Source organism: Tasmannia lanceolata, unplaced genomic scaffold (assembly GCF_043159265.1).
Source record: "Tasmannia lanceolata isolate RefF3 unplaced genomic scaffold, GAP_Taslan_0.1 ptg000013l, whole genome shotgun sequence".
NCBI lineage: Eukaryota > Viridiplantae > Streptophyta > Magnoliopsida > Canellales > Winteraceae > Tasmannia > Tasmannia lanceolata.
The window spans coordinates 8,140,294-8,158,024 of NW_027518690.1; the positions used below are offsets into that span (position 1 = coordinate 8,140,294).

At 37.9% G+C, this 17,731-nt stretch overlaps 1 protein-coding gene across 2 annotated transcripts; it reads right to left on the bottom strand.

Annotated features, from left to right (window-relative positions):
- Positions 1–241: 241 nt before the first annotated feature.
- On the bottom strand, positions 242–16,279 carry LOC143889675 (glutathione S-transferase 2-like). 2 transcript variants are annotated; one of them, XM_077393966.1, is made up of 9 exons: positions 16,120–16,278; positions 15,683–15,739; positions 15,186–15,271; positions 14,994–15,065; positions 11,205–11,258; positions 11,025–11,100; positions 6,898–6,959; positions 1,425–1,484; positions 242–590 (listed from the first exon to the last, which is right to left on the bottom strand). In XM_077393966.1, the coding sequence occupies exons 1-9, from the start codon at positions 16,232–16,234 to the stop codon at positions 489–491; spliced, it is 684 nt and encodes a 227-aa protein (XP_077250081.1). In that variant the 5' UTR covers positions 16,235–16,278; the 3' UTR covers positions 242–488. The 2 variants fall into 2 exon arrangements, with proteins under 2 accessions (XP_077250081.1, XP_077250082.1); XM_077393967.1 differs by lacking the exon at positions 242–590 and having other exon boundaries at positions 1,407–1,484; positions 16,120–16,279.
- Between the last annotated feature and the right edge of the window lie 1,452 nt (positions 16,280–17,731).

The following is a 17,731-nucleotide window of genomic DNA, read 5'->3' on the forward strand; positions in this document are numbered from 1 at the left end:
CCTGTTTCTTTCGACAGAAAATGGGTGTAAAAACAAATTGCATGCCCATTTTTATACTTAAATATGGGCTTATAATCTGTTTTTACGCCCATTTTACATCGAATGAAAGGAGCCTAAGAAGAGCAACCAAAGTGTATTATGAGTGAGCTTGTGTAGGCTGAAAGAATACCCAAGCAAATCTGATAGCTTTTGTTAAATGAGAAGTGAAGATCATTGAAGTTGGCTGAGACACCATTGAGTATTGACTCTAAAGACCATAAAATAAGCTTACAATCTTACATACCCAATGAGTTTAGAGTATTGAAGGAATACTGATTTCCCATAATTGGAATAGAATCTATACACAAAATGAAGAGAACAAACATTTATTCAAGCCAACACAGTGCTGACCATTGTTTCAAGAGGTAGTGTTTATTAATGTTTATTAGAAGCCAAGCGGATTATACAAATCCGATGGCTTCACCTTTGCATGAGAAAGGAAGTTGAATCTATGGTTTCACAGCGTCTGGCTGCATGTCTGGTGCAGCGGCACAGAATTCTGGTATCACATTGTATGCTTCATGAAGTCTTGATAGGATAGGGAACTCAGACTGCACAAACAAGGATAAACAATGCAAGAATTAAAACAAGCATAAACACAGTTATACTCGTAAAGGAGGCTCTGTTACTGATGCAAGTCCCATAGTTGAATGCAAGTATGCAACGGGCGTTATTGTGGGAGGAGGAGGGGCTATGAAGCACTTTGGTAAAATAATATCAAAAGATTTAAATCAACATTTAAATTTGGTAAAGCACAGAAGTTAATTCATTAGTATACATATTTATAGAAACTTCTACTGTTCGGAAAAAGACAAAAACTACAACAGTACAAAATTGCCAAGTTAAGTCTTGATGAAGTAATTGGAGGAGCTTCTGAAACAGGAACCAGAGTGGGACTTTGGGAAGAAGAGTCCTGTAAGGATAGGGGCAAACAACCTGATTATTGATACCATGTTTCGGAGAGTTGTTGGGAAGTATTTGATGGAAGGAGGACAGGCAATTCCAAAGTGGGACCAGGATTGGGAGCAGCGCCTAGTCTAGATTCTTGCAAATAAGGATGGGATGAAAACAACCTTGCATAATAAGATATAATGCGTAGTACAAACTTTGTTTTCTTAAATGACATGTCTGACATATCTTAATTTAATTAGCATATGCACATTTATAATTGGAGTTCTGTAGGCCAATGACAAAACATGATCACTACCAGATCAGATGCTTTTTTTATCAGCTATTAAGAACTGGAAAGGTTTGACACATAAATTGATTAACTTAAGATGAGAGGTGTCTGGTCGCCATTGAGACTGGGAGTTACAACGAACACTATGGAATATGAGTAAAATTGACAGCTACTATCACATTTTGAATTATAGAAGGGGCAATACCAAGTCAATTTTGAACCGGTTCACTGCTCCAGAAAGCTGGGGGGCCAAAAACAAATCCGCCTGCAAGTTAACAGAAATACACTTGCATCAACTTTCAATTTATGTTCAATGATGCCCTATACTAATATTACCAATAATTCATCTGCATAGAACAGTTGCAAGTGAAATTTGATTGTCATACAAGCATGGACATGTGCAAGACAAGTATAAGCTTAAAGTGATGAGAAATCAACATATTCAACACAAAAACTCCCAAACTTCAATGATTTATCAACAATAATGTCTAACTAATCATAGGCTTAGAAAGAATTAAAACAGAATAAATAGGCCCTAGAGCAAAAGGCAAGATACAAAAATTTATAAAGGTCTAGATGGTTAATATGCCTTTTGACATATTCCCATCAAACTTGTTGCATTCTCATTGCTAAGGGTGACTACCTCAAAGTGATTAGTAGGCCTGGTGTAGAGGCCAGGTCCTTGGAGATCATTTGTCTTTGTCATAATAGATGAATGTGAGCTATAAAAACACAACAAATGACCTATTTTCATCACTTCTTGAAAACTCCTATGTTCCTCAAATCCGTCCAAAAGTTTCAAGAGTAGGTTTTTTTGTCAATTTTTTCTTGCTTCTTCTACTTCCAAAGCATTCCACAGTAAGGGAAGGAGTCTTTGAACAATTCAAACTTGATTTTTTTTTGTAACATTTATACTCACCAATTTCTACGATGAATGATTAGTTTCATTGACGTTTTGCACTAAATTTCGTGTGAATTAGGCCCATGAAGAGTCAATTTCATGCCTATGGTAGATATGTTACGCAGTGTTTCAAAACGCAGATGCGGGCCTAAACATGGCCAAAGCAAATCCTAGTCGAATTGGCACGATGCAATCAAGTACTCTGTTTACAAGCAGAGTACTTGGTTGACGCGGTCATAAATCAGGAGAGCCAAACTAGTTTTAATTGACTTTGTAGGATAAAATGCAGACTTGGACAAGAACATGACCAATGTAAAAGGGTGTCGACTCCGGCGAGTCTATGATGACACGGAGGAGGTTTAAAACTATGATTTTAAGTAGTACACTGTGCATTTTTGCTAAATTTGATTGATATAATGGTTTCTTATATTTTTCTAAATATTTCTCATTTTTTAGATTTTTTTCAAATTTTAACTAAATAAAAAAAAATCTCTGGTTGTATGGTCGTAGTGCCTACGAAATGGATACTGAAACGAAGGAAACATTAGTACGTCTTGTCCCACTGAGCAAAAGTAAATGCCGAACAAAACTGCATTCTTAAATAAGGTACATACAGTTAAGAAAGAAAAGAGGATGTCCAAACATTTTTAAGGTAGTAATCGTTTCCTAATATTGTTCATTCAATATTGATTTACATTCAGTTTTCTATCTTCAATTTCTCAAGTATTCAGGTTCTACAATTGTTTATTTAAGGGAGCATGATAATATATTTTCATTGGTAGACGTTCTTGCTGCATTTGAAGGGGTATAACCTATAATAGTCATTTTATAATATTTTGTAAATATGTTCACACATGAGGCTGTATTTGTAATACATTATTTAGATCACTTAGATATCTACTTTTTAAGGGCACAATTAAACAAGGAAACCCAAAGTTTACCGTCCACCCTTGAAAAACAATAATTTAAAATAAATGGAAGAGGAAGACCTTGGTAAGAGAGATTCAAAGAAATGAAAGAGAGAGAAAGATGGGCGGGGAGTTATGTTCTCTCTCACAACCCGTAAACCCTGTGTAAATATTTACGTGGTAAGGGTCTAGAAAGAACAGAGAGAACATAAGAGAGATAGAGAGATAGAAAGAGAGAGCGAGAGAAAAGTCGAGAGACGAGTGAAAGAGAGGGAGGAGAGATGTTTTGCCTTGAGTGATCCAAAACATATTCTCCCTTCCTTTTCTTTTCATTATTTTGGTTAGTGACCAAAATATCCCTACGAGATAAATACACCATATAACAATCCCCCTCAAGTTGGAGAGTGCAAGTCATAGACGCCCAGCTTGTTGAAAATAAGGTCCATTCTAGACATTCTCAAGGACTTAGAAAATGCATCTGCTAAGCACTTCTCTGATCATAAGAATGGAGTACAAATATCTTTACTTTCAATTTTTTCAATTTTCTCTTTTGACAGTATGGCAGTCAAGCTCGATGTGCTTGGCCCTCATGAAAAATCGGATTCTTAGTAATGTGAATAACAACATTATTATCACACAACAACTTCACTGGTAAACCAACCTTGAGTCCAATCTCAGATAATAGGTGTTTTATCCAAGTTCACATGTCGTGTGTATCATTGTTTTGTATTCTGCTTTAGTACTAAATTGAGCAACAACACTGAGTTTCTTACTTTTCAATGATACCAAGTTACCCCCATCGTACATGCAGTCTCCTGTAGTAGACCTCCTGTCAGATAGAGAACCAGTCTAATTGGCATTAGTGTATCCTTCCACATTCAAACAACAACGCTTCACGACCTTGCATTCCCTTCGAATACATCACCATTCGAACAACTGCTTCCTAATGATGCCATGGAGGCAAGTCCATAGACTGACTCACAACACTCAATATTGGATATATTAGTTCTGGTCACCATTAAGTAGTTCAGATTTCTAACCAGTCTTCTATAGGAGTTTCAACGGGCCATAATCCCAACAACCGTATCTCTTCAACCAAATTAAGTACTTGCGTGAGAGAGAGAGAGAGAGAGAGAGAGAGAGAGAGAGAGAGAGAGTCCTTGGTGCGATCTTGCCACTTCGATTTCCAGAAATTACCTCAATTTACCTAGATCCTTCGTATGAAATTGTTGCTGCAAGAACTGTTTTGATCAGGGTTTCCGGAAACCTTAAAGTGTGAATTGCGCTTCCCGAGAATGTGTTTCGGAAACGTGAAACACGACGATTCCCCAAAAATGGCAAGCGCGCCTCCGGAATGCGGGGAGAGGGTTTCCTAAATCTGGGAAGCGCATTTCCTAATCTATGGGAAGCGCGTATCCCACTATGGGAAGCGCATTTCCTATCAAATGGATGGTTATGACTTGAAAAATTTTCTACCCTCCTTGTCTCTTCCTGGTTCTCTTTTCTTCTTCTTTCCTCTTCACAGACTCACAGTATTTACATGTAAAGTCATTTAAGTAAATGTCAATTTACTTAAGATTTACATGTAAATAAGGGAATACCCACCATCTGAATCTATTAAAAATAGTTTCAAGACCCAAATCTAAAAGGATAAAAACTAAATTTTCCAGTTCTAGTACAAAATTCGAAAAAAAAAAAACGGTCAGGTCAAAATCTTAAATTTCAAACAATGGGATATTTTTTCAATTTTAAAAATTCATAAATTCTATTATGTCCAAACATTATTAAATCCCAAAAGTCAGGTAAAAAAATCTCATAATTTTTTCTTCTTGTTACGCACTGGTCAACACTGGCATTGCAGCTGATAGTGATTTTCCTTAAAGTAAATGTTAGATATTTTAATAAAAAAGTGTTTTTTTAATATTTGATTCATATAATCATTTCTTATATTTTTTTAGTAATTTTTAATTTTTTCAATTTTTAAATATAAAAAAATTCTTTGACACTTCACGACTTCTCTTCCCCGCTCCTGTTTCCCACTCCTGCTTCCCCCTTTCGCTTCTCGCCCTGGAAACCTTGGTTTTTAATTGCTAAATGCCATAACAATCGTCACCTGTGACAACTATATCAACAACATCCTGCTTCCCCCTTTCGCTTCTCGCCCTGGAAACCTTGGTTTTTAATTGCTAAATGCCATAACAATCGTCACCTGTGACAACTATATCAACAACATTGGACACTTGCAACACTCTTATAGATGTGTCATATATTTAGAATTTTCAATTGTATAGGTTTTCAGATGGGTCGACAATAAAGTGTCATCAACATTGGTAGGGGTGGCCAGAACCGAACCAGAATCGAAGAACCGAACCGGAACCGAAGAACCGAACCGGAACCGAACTGTAAAAAAATATTTTTGGTCCGGTTCGGTTCCACTGATGAAGAACCGAAAAATTTCGGTTCGGTTCCGGGTCTAATGTTCTCGGTTCGGTTCCAGAACCGAAGAACCGAACTTTGAATATATATATATATAATATTTTTATATTCTATTATATATATACTTAATAATATAAATTACTTATAATATTAATAAGTAATAGTTAATACTATTCTTATAATAAGAAAGTAACTTATATTATAACTTTAATTAAAAGTTTTTATAAATTATAATTAATAATTAATAATTAGCCATCAGAACCGAACCGGACCGAACCGATTATTTTCGGTCCGGTTCGGTTCGGTCCTACTGTGTACTACGGTTCGGTTCGGTTCTTATGGTTCATGGAACCGAGAACCGAGAACCGAAAAAAAATGAACCGAGAACCGAGAACCGAACCGGTTGGCCACCCCTAAACATTGGGCACCTACAAAGCTCTTATAGATGTGTCAGATATTTAGATAATTCAATGAAATTGGTTTTCAAATGGGTCGACAACTAAGTTGTAAAATCCGTTTCATTCGTCGTTTCATTTTGGCGACCGGAACGGAATGATTCGGTGTTTCGGCCGTTTCGTTCCGCTTTTCGGGCGAACCCTTTTGTTCTGCTTTCCAGAGGGAATTTTTTTTAAATAGTTAAAAATATGAAAAGAAATTATAAGAAAATTAGAGAAGCTTGAAGAGGTTAAAAGAAGATTAGAATAGATCCTAGTTGGTGGGAAAGTGTGTAAATGAAGTTTGTAAGAGAAGGGTGAAAGAGAAGAGTGTGGAAAAACAATGGTTAATTGGGTATATATATAGTGGTGTGAATGCTTGTGGATGTGAAAAGACGGAAAATACCCTTCCAACGGCTATAAAACGATCACAAGCAGTCATAAAATGACGGTAGAATGGTCCAAAAACAATCCCAACGGCTATTATGGCATTCCCGTAATTTTTTAAACTTTTTTCGCCTTTTCAGACAATTTCGGCCGAAACGGCCAAAAAGGAATGAAACGGACCGAAACAGCCAAAACAAAACGAAATCCTGAAGGAAACGAATTCCGACCGGATTTCGTTCCTGTTTCCGAACCGAAACCCGAATTTTAGCCCGTTTCGGCCGAAACGAAACGAAATATACAGCTTAGGTCGACAATAAAGCCGAAAAGCAAAGGACAAAAAAATCTGTTCATCGAATTCCAAGGAACCTAAGAGACAGATATTTGATAGTATGCAATTTTATGTTCCATCTGAACATGGTTCAACAAAAAGCTATGTCAAGGCAAAGGGCTGCAGTGGTTCCACTATAGATAAAACACCTCGCAGAAATGTACAACATGGCATGCAAATTTAATCAAGAAAAATAATAAGAATATGAAACAGTTATAATTGACTTCATCAGTACACAAACAATTGGCGTAAGATAGAAACAGACTAAGCTAGAAGAAACAAACCAGGAAGACTTCATCTCCTGTGGCATATTTTCCGGCATGGTCTTTTAACAGCTTCTCAAGAGCTGAAACAAAGGCAAATACAATCAGGTCTGAACAAAGACAATAATCCTGTCTGCTTATCACCTCAAAAGTTTAGCACACTCAATAAGCAGCGACAAACATAGAGTAGCAGAGAAGAAGACTCCCCACAAAATAGAAATGGTTAGAAGAAGCAGTAAAGGAATCTTAGATCAATCAAGATGAAACTCAATTCCAACAGACGTGGCTCCAGTAAACCAGCCATGATAAATTTATTCTGTCAGAAAGGCCTGATCTCAGAACAATGGCTGTAAAAATTTCCTGTTTTGGTGCATGGAGAAAAGAAACAGCCTACTGATCTTTTTTTATGACATAGGGTATCCCCACCCCATTTAGGGCAGGACTAACCCCTATGGATGCACGCAATCACCCATAAACCACGTGCATCGCGTGAGCCCAGGTGGATTCGAACTCGCATCTATGGGGAAGAAACCCACGACACCAGCCGACGTGTCAACCCCATACAGATTAACAGCCTACTGATCTTGGTAATGCCTTATGTGAAAAGCAGAAATTGGTGTGTGTGTGTGTGTGTGTGTGTGGTTGCGTAGGGGTGGGGGGGGGGGGGGGGGGGGGGCGGGGAATACTACCAGAATCACTGCAATTCTGGAGATATAGATGGCAAACAAAAGACTGGTTACTTGGAAAAGGAGAGTCTAGAGAAATTAAAACAGTTTAAAGGACCCATACATCAATAAAAATATAAACCTGATTGCTGTGAGTAGTGAAACATTCTGAAACAAACACATTTACATGCACGCAAGCAAAGTGAAGATAATTTACTTAATCACCCTAAAGTGAGTGATAAAAAGTCAGTTCACGCATTTGAGGGATGAGTCACAGGACCAGGTTTTCAAGAAACGACGGTAAGATACTGGTTTGGGTATTACATAGAATCAAAATGTGAAACAGCGAATAAGAAGTACCATATAATCTATGAAGTTGGAGAATGTTTATGGGGAGTGATAAATCGACTCCCATATATCTTAAATCGACTCCCCATGTGTCTTTCTCTCTCCTCTGCGTTAGAGAGAGAAAGACGAGAGAGATAGACACATGGGGAGTTGATTTAAGATATTTGGGAGTAGATTTATCACTGCCCATGTTTATTGAAGCTAAAGGTCAGTGTAGTGTTAACTCCCAAAAAGACCAGTAATGCTTAGATAATGGCTGCATTTCCCTGAATTATCGGCAAAAGACCACATCCCACTGATTACCCAAGGCCATATAACAAGGTATAAAAGCTTTCATTTAAAGACCTTGGCCAGTACAGTACACCTGGTCTCCGAGTTGATCATTTTCCATCAGACTTAACCATGAAACTCCCGTGGCTCTGTATGTGAGCAAATTTCAGGTATAATACCAGAAAAAAATGGACACACCTAAGTTGACACAATCCCATTTAATGGGGTTTGCATTTCATTAATATCTTGTGGGAAAATACATCTGCAGTTTCAGGCCATTAATTACATCTCTTTCATAGAGATAGCAGCGAACTCTCTCAAGTAAATTTCTGTTTTGAACCTCTCACAGTTCTCATTACTGGCCTCCTATATAAGCAATAGGGAGCTTCTCTAGTGAGAAAGTAACTGGTTAACTCCCCCAAGAGTCCCACATGATGCAATGTGTTCAAAGGGTCTCTTTTGGAGGAGACATGCGAAGCAGTAGCTTCTTTAACTCTCCATGACCCCATTTCCAGGGTTTGAGGAGTGACACTGCAACAAAACTATTATAACGGCTATTTCATGGCCTTTAGCACATGTGTGAGGCCACCACAATCATTTTCCTTGCTGTCCTATCTTGGATATGGCCCACCAAATAATGCCAGAGCAATCACTCACTGCGGATGGCTATTGTAATCACTCACCAAGGATGGTTACCAAGATCATTCCGTCTCATTTTCAGGGCAGACCCATCTATTTGTTTTCATTATTTTCATCACACCATCAGTTCGCAGCATCTTTTCCTAGGCGGAATTGCCATGTGGTGCCATTGCAACTGGTTACAAGCTACGAAGGTCTATCACCACTGTTCTTCCCCTCTTCCTCTACTCTCTCATCATCTCATCACAGCAAGGCTCATGTGACTCACTGACGTTGAGACTGCCACATGGCACACCATGGTTTCAGTTGGTGCCTTTAACAGATGGAGGCCTATTAAAGTTGCCTTAAGATATTTGAATATGAAAGGGACCACTAAGCTATGTCACAAATATCGTTCTCGGGAATTTCTCGGCAAGGAAAAAATTCGGGATATATTAATCTTTTGTATTTTTTTGGGTTTATATCGGGAAAAACGAAAAAATTAAATTATTTATAAATATACATAAAGATAAAAATAAAAAATAAAAAAATTCGTAAAAATATGGTGATATTATTCCGGTAAATGAAAATATCGCTCTATTTGTTGTCATTTTATCAAACTATCGCGATAAAATCGCTATATTTTGAAAATATCGGAGGTATTTGTGACATAGCCACTAAGGGCATTATCAAATGTTTGGAGGCAAATACTGTATCACTTGTCAGTGTAGCATTTGCTGAAATTTGTTATCTACTTTCCAATGTTACTTCTCTAGTCTAGTACTGTGCCACATGTTTATTTGATCAAGACCGTTTATCCAGTTGGCCCCATCATAGACTGGCCATAACAGGAAAAGAATACCGCATGACCAATCCTAACCATAATCAGAGGACTTTTGACACCATGATATCTCTGCAATCTAGGTGCATCCCTAGATTTCATAAACTTTTTATGCATAAAATTGACCCAATAGGTTTTTTCTTTCTGTTTCTAAGGTAGTGTGAGATTAGTTTGTTTCCTTCGCACTAGATTCTGCCTTCCAATATATCTCATCCCCAACATCCCTAAAGTGGTCAAACGTCAAAAGATACCGCATGAAAAATTCTCAACTGAAAAATGCAATTTAGTCCTTTCCCTGGGTTCATTGAAATCATACAAGACAGAGTAACCTCAAAATGGACATTAAGTCCAAGAATCACATAACCTGCTTGAAATATGTAAACATGGTATCAAATGTCAGTTGACATGTGTCGGTTTGGGCCAACATATGTTGACATCAGTCTTCACCGACACGAAATTCACAAGAAATGGCTTCGCTACAATATGTCGACCGATATGTTGGCCATGCCCATAGCATGTCGGTGTTGTTTCGGTCATGTCGATCGTAACATTATGTCAACAGCAAGTTAGGTTTCAGTTCCGGTAATGACATAAATAGAACAATGTCGGCTTTGAATGGAAATTTTGGCAGAGATCCTATAAAACCACGGAAATGTATATAAACATACGCAAATGATGGACATTTAAGATGAAACATAAAAAAAAATGCTAAAATAAGCACATATATATACTAAAAAACTATCACATAAGAAATAAAACCACCCATAATTGTTTAACAATAAAACAACCTTGCGACATGCGCTGTCATGAATGCCAGAACATTCGGTACATACCACATTTCAAATGTAATGTGATTTAGTTTAAGTTTACTTGCTTTATTTAATGCATTTTTATTTTAGTTGTTAAACCATTAACTATAATGTTTGTTTTATTGGGCATAGAAGTGGGGGAAGCCCACATCATTTACCCACGCTATAATACCCACGTATCCATCTCCCATGGCCCACCACTTGATACCTGCATATTCCCTAAACCTATTTAACCTCTTTTCCCAACCCTAAAAAGACTATTAAAGAGGAAAAACCCACAAAGAGGAGAAGATGAACAGCTCACAGCAATTTCAATATAAGATGACAATCTAATGATATTGATATAAATTCGCCCCCCTTTCTTCCCTGGTCCACACCCTCTCGGGGAAGAAAAGGGGGCGAATATATCACTTCCTTAAACATATGTGGGATGACCCACTGCTAGTTTGTTCGATCAATATTGCAATCAGAATGGCCAATTTGCATCAAGAATCTAAGAATGAATAAATGCCATGTTACAAGAGCTAAGTAAACGAGTATTAATTACTGCTCAGGCCTGGTTCAGGGATCCTTAGAACCTTGTAAGCCAAAGCTTACCTGCAAAGCCTTTCCTGATATGATACCGAGCCCATACAAGCTTCTCGTCAGAGTTTACTTTTTCCTCAATGTAGTTCTGCAAATTGGAAAGTAGCATAGAGGAAATTCCATATTGCTTCAGATCGTGTCAAGAAAATTAAATAAAAAGTATAGAAGCACTAATCCTTAAATAAAACTTACCAGGATAATAAGATTCTGAAAAGGCTGTATGCTCGAGAAGACAACATTTGCAGCCTAAAGAAGGAAAAATAATTGTTAAGAGTGTTCATGTAAGTTATATACCCACGTAGGGAGTCTTCTTGTCATTCATGTAACCCTACATACATACATACATAAATACATATCATTTTCGTGTGGGAGAGGGTAATACAACTCTCTCATCACCTTTCTCTAAAACTTGCTTGGGTATTAGAGACATAGATCTAAAAAGTACACTTACACAGTAAACTAAAAAAAGGAATAACATATAATAGGTTACTTAGACACATCAAACTGTTTTATTCTCAGAAAAGCAAGAACGAGACAGACATGTAGCCATGGTTTTAAATTTCCCCAAAGCGACTGAAACGTTTTTGTTTCTATCCCCACCGAAACGAAATCTCAATGAATTCCTTCCACGTCATTATCTCCGTCGAAATTCCCGAAACTCGACCGAAATGGTCTGAATGATAAAAAATGGAAAGATGATATGATTTGCAATTCATTTCATTTCCTTAATGTAGAGAATGATATTTGACAGTTGACATCATTAAACTACACAACAAACTAACCGTATCTTATGCATGGGATGTCATATTGGAATGGGACTAATAATACCTCGTAACTCAATATGATATTGATATAGAGTTGGTTGGATGGGAGACCGGTCATTGTACTTTCTTATACTTCATTACATTGTACTTCTTTATTGAATTTACTATTCCAGACATGTGCGGCAACACATGTCACTAGGTGTTCGATGTTATTAAGCCACTATAGATGACTTTCTTGCTTATGTGATGGTTTCTAAGTATGAATTTGTGCATATTCGAGCATTTCCCAAAGTTTCATCTTAAAATTTCATCATTTGTATATGTTTCCATATGTTTTCGTGATTTTACAAGCCATATGTTTCCATGATTTTACAAGATTTCCATAGAAACCGAAATGTTCCCGTTTCCATGCCGATCGAAACCGAAATTTAAAACATTGCATGCAGCCCCCTTCACGCACACACAGTGGGTATCCAAAAGATAACTCTAAAAATTGAGCCCACAAAAAAATATATGAAGAAAACATGCATCAGACGAAAAAATGGTGAAAAACCTAGTGTGGAGCCAAGGTACTAGGTTCAACCTCTCACAAACATAGAACCCACACATGTGATTTAAGGGATAAATGAAACCAAGGCAGAATAAACAAGGAATGAAACACAGGAGTGCACAATGAACCCATGAGCTAAGACTAGCGAGGGAATCAGTATCACATTTAAATGGCTGTAGTGAAATGAACAGGATAGGAACACAAGGTCAAATCAACATGGCACAGAAAATTCTTACCTAATCTTAGGAAAAATCAAAACTAGTAGAATATTCTTAGATGAAGATAAGAGTTTGCATGAAATTGGTTGCAAACTCCATCCTAATAGATTACCAAGCATGGATGACTGGCACCTAGCATAAACCCTCACTAAGTATGAGCTAGGCAAGGATTCCTACAGAGGCTTAGGTCTAGAAAATCCATGTTTGGGAAAAAGGTGCGACTGTTTGATGCTTTTAGAGTTTCTATTTTGAACGATGACGTTGAAGTTGAAGTAGAAAGGTTCAGTTAGGTCCGGTTTATAATTAGAAATAGTTTAGGATAGAATGTTATTTGTTTAGAGGAGATCAAAATTAGTTTTCTTTGAAAAGTTTCTATTTTTGTTTTGAAAGAGAGCCCGTGAATGCCCAAACAACATTCCCTTGATTATTCCTAAGCCCCCCTCTCCCAATTCCCGCTGGCCCCGGGTTGCAAAACCTAAAACCATCAAAATTAAGTTTAAGGAAGCCAATAGGTGGGGGTTCCCACTTTTGAGATACCGAATGCTTCTTTTTCGTACTGAGACAAACTTCCTTCCAATCCTCCCACAAGTCATACACTGAAACAAATGCAAAGGCTGGGAGGGCTTTCACCCATGATATAGTAGGCTATCACTATGATGAATAGGTAGTCAGGACTGCTTGCATAGCCCTTAAAAAGTCTTGCATTTCTTTCTTTCCATAAGACCCAAATCGTGGCTAGGAATGATACGCCCCACAAATTTTTTCCTTTTTTCTTCCAACAGACTAGTGACCAACCTTGCAGAAGCTCCATGATAGTTTCAGGGAAAACCTAATGAATACCAAACCGCTTAAGTAACTTGCCCCAACCTCCCCCCCCCCCCCCCCCCTCACCACCCTACAATGAAGCAGAAGATGATTTGTTGTTCTCTTGCCTCAATGCATAACGCACAGTGATCTACAATAATCATCTTCCTTTTTCTCAAGAAGTCCATAGTCTAAATCCCCTCCCAAAAAAAAAAAAAACTTGGAGGGACTTGGATTTGCCCACACTTTGGCAACTTTTGTAGACATAGGGAATACGACCAGTTTATGATAAAATGATTTTACAGTGAAGTCTCCTGATGAATTCCAGATCCAAACCCTCTTGTCCTCATCTTCTTTTCTTCCTCTTATTAATTTTATTTTCCACATTATTCCCTATTTTATTTATTTCATACTTTGCTCCACTTATGTCATACAATTCTCTTAGCTTTTGGCCTTTTAAAACAATGGCCAACAAATGAGCCCCTACCATCACCAACGACAAAAAATAGAAGTTCAAAATGCCATCCGAGTTATGGATCTAAAAAGAATGAAATTGAACATATCCCATCATGCCATGTTTAAATCAAGTCGATTGAAGAATATATTTGTTAACTTACCAACTTCTCCAAAAGCTTAAGTTGTTGGAGAAAGGCGTTATTTATCTTTTATACTTTAACACTCCCCCGCATGTGTGGCCCACTTGGCAAACACGTGGCACATGTGGTCCCACTTTGGACCGACCATCGCATGTGGATTTTTGCTATCCGGGAGGTTTGAGTGGCTCTGATACCATGTTAGCTTACCAACTTCTCCAAAAGCTTAAGCTGTTGGAGAAAGGTGTTATTTATCTTTTATACTTTAACAATATTGAAACAAATAGCAGGATCAATTCCCCCTTTGGCCACAATATCTTTAAACAAAGTCAAGCAAATGCTTGACCAGCTTTAAGAATGAAAGATATGTTCATAGAGAAGCCAACTAATCAGCTGACTTTCTTTCTTAACTGAACAAAAAATGTAAAAACCACATTTATCCTTCCATTTAATTTCACGCTTATCTAAAGAAAAATCACTGAAGAGGATCAGGTAGAACAATGTTACACAAGACAGTAAAATTTCCACATATTTTATTAATGAACATGAAGGCCCTGCCAAACCCATCTTATCAAAAAATATACAAAAATGCAGCAACACATATCCAGTCTTTTGTCTCATCAAAATACTATTGTTCAAGGAAACACTTAATAATCAAGTCCATGTAATATTAGTAAGAAAAGAAGGGAGAAATGATTAAAGGCAGTCATATGAAAATCCACGTTGGTTACCAAAGGTGGAGGGAAAGAAAATAGGTGCAAGAGTGACAAAAAGGTGTAGGAGAAACTATTTTGGGAATCAAGTATCTAGGAATTACAATGTTTCAAAATACATGTGGTGCCCCTTGAAGAACATGCGTGCAATAATGGTTCCAACAACATGTGAGCAAGCACCCTACGTGTATCTTTGTTATGCAATCTAACTTGAATAATACATACGCTGAATGTAATTCCTTCTACATTACAATGTTGGTTACTTCAAGGCACAATAACATATAGTACAAGAACTAACCTTCAAGGAGAATGTATTAACACTGCTGAAAATTGAAATACCTGGAAATTAATGGCTTTTCTCTTAATGTCATGAGGCAAGAGCGGATGCTGGGGGTACTTTTCTTCCAAATACTGTCCAATGGAAATCAAACAGTCATGCATTAGAAAGAATTTTGTCTTAAGAGCAATTAGATACCATATTATTATATAAGACAATTTTAAATCAAAAAAAGGAGACTGGTATTCACTGACCAGTATAATAGCTAAGGAGTCAGAAATTACTACATCATCATCCACCAGTACCGGAACAAAATTGAGAGGGTTCAACTTCGAAAACTCTACAGGCCAAAAATGGAAAAATGGTTAGTCCCAAAATTAAGATAGATTCTTACAATGAGATAGATATGGGATTAAGCATCATAGCCATCTGTTGAAGCCTAAAGTTCAACCATTAAGTCTCAGGTTGAGACCCAAATTGCCATATAAAGAGGAGTAAAAAGGTACAATCCCAATATAGAAAAAAGTGAAAATAGTACACATACATGAATCAATGTGCAGGTAAATTATGTATGAATGACAAGCACAAAATTGATATGCCTTTTACACATAAATTGAAGTGTGAACCAGATAAGGCACCAATTTCAAAGTGTCTAGAGAGTGTCTTATGGATGTATGATTAACCAAGTATTGTTATTTGATAAACCCAACTCCAAGAAGAAGAAGAAGAAGAAGTAATGAATATTCCTCACCTGGACTGAATTGCTCTCCTTTCACTAAGTTGATTGCCTTGTACTCATATTTCAACCCTTTCACATCCCAAAATACAACAACAACAAAAACCCACAATCTCAATTCCACAAATGAATACATACATAATCAAAATTAAAAAAAAATAACGGGTTAATGTAAACATGATACCCCAGGAGTGAAAAGAAAAACAGAATTAACATAAAAACAAAGGCTTATATAAACACAATCAATCGATTGGTGGATTGATTTGGGGTTCCAGAAAACAACAAGAAGAATGTGAAAAAAAAATTTACATAGAGGGGCCTTCATTTTAAGATAATAATATCCTTCTAAATTAACCATAATCATATTAGTTCCTTTGAAATCCTGAAAAGATGAAAAAAATTCTGTCAGAAATGTTTTTCTTTCAATCCAAACAGGGCCTAAGGAAAATGACCTTTCAAGTTTAAGGCGATCCGAACGCGCTGCGCACATGAACTTCGGTAGTAGGAATAGAGCTGCAGCTTACTAGTCGCCTGCCCAGCAACAAGTACCGTTGACTCGGAAGCCATCTCTCTCTCTCTCTGGGTGTCTGTGGGGGTGTGTTATAACTTATATACTTATATGTAGTAGTTATCCTTTCACTTTCTTTTTTTAAGTACTCAGTGGCTTAGTGCTAGTAGAAGTGGACATGGTTCGGGTCCAAACCCGAAGAACCAAACCGAACCGGCCTATTGGGTTCGGTTCTAGAATTTGGTGGTTCAGTTCTGGGTCCCAAATTTGAGGAACCATCGGTTTTCGGTTCGGTTTTGGGTTTGGGTTTCTGGTACCCAGAACCGAACCGAACTGTTTAAACATGGGTGTGTTGAATCTGCTGATATCAAGGGTGTAGATAACAAACAAGCGAACTGAGCCGTTTAAAGTTTAAATAGACAAAAGCTAGGGTGCAGATAACAAAACATGGGTGTGCTGATATCATTTCCCTGTCTTTTCACTTTCATCATATATTCATATGTACTTTTGGGTAAACCCAGAACCGAACCAACCTGATCAAGATTGGTTCTGGTTCGGTTCAATGGTTCGGTCCGGTTCTGGTTCCCAATATTAGGAACTGATAGCGGTTGGTATGGTTATGGAGTAACCAGAACCATGTCCACCCTAGTTACAAGATGGATTTGTGTAGGACTCTATCTATTATTATGTAGTTAGGAAAGAGATTTAGGTTCTCCTATTGAAGAGGAAAGTGACCATTAAATAAGGCTATGGATATTGGCAAGGGGGCACGTTTTGGGTCAAGGGCCCGTGGTTCACTAAGATTAGGGGTGTAAACGAGCCGAGCCGAGCTGAGCTTGGCCCAGCTTGGCTCGGCTCGTTAAGCTCAAGAGCTCGGCTCGGACTCGAACCAGGCTCGAGCTCGGCTCGGACTCGAACCAAGCTCGAGCTCGGCTCGGCCAGGCTCACGAGCCTTACCGAGCTCAGGATATATTAAGGCAATGATATATTCACACCCCTCATCTTCCCTAGACAGCCCTATCTAGTGTAATTTGACTACGCTTTTTACACCATGGGGGGTGGTCCAAGTAACAAATGGGGTTCCAAAAAAAAGTGACATATTTTGCCTCCCCCTTTCACTCCCTGGACAACCCTTTTAGTGTATATATATATATATATAAATATATTAAATCCTTAACGAGCCCAGTCGAGCCTGTCCTAGCTCGGGCTCAGCTCGTTAAGCTTAGCCGAGCCGAGCTTTTACCGATATGAGCTGGAGCGAGCTTCCTAGCCCGAGCCAAAGTTGACACCCTTAACGAGTCGAGCTTTTACCGAGCCCAGTTGGAGTGAGCTTCCTAGCCCGAGCCAAAATTGACACCCTTAACTAAGATGGAGATACTATTCACTTGTGATCCTGTTAGCATCAACCACATCTTATCCTCCAATTCCCCAAGGGCCCTGATTTTCTAGACATTTTTTATATTTTCGGCAATATGTAGTGAAGAAGTGCAAAGAAAAGGTGGAGAAGGGGCTAATTCCTCTTCTAGAGAGCATGGCCCAACAACACAAAGCTGTCG

Excerpts from the sequence above, each read along its gene's own strand:
- LOC143889675 (XM_077393966.1), bottom strand. The coding sequence starts at position 16,234 with ATGGCTTCCGAGTCAACGGTACTTGTTGCTGGGCAGGCGACTAGTAAG. Across the intron at positions 11,101-11,204 it reads TTCAGAATCTTATTATCCTG|AACTACATTGAGGAAAAAGT; the intron begins GTAAGTTTTATT and ends TCCAATTTGCAG. Across the intron at positions 591-1,424 it reads ACCGGTTCAAAATTGACTTG|TCTGAGTTCCCTATCCTATC; the intron begins GTATTGCCCCTT and ends TTGTTTGTGCAG.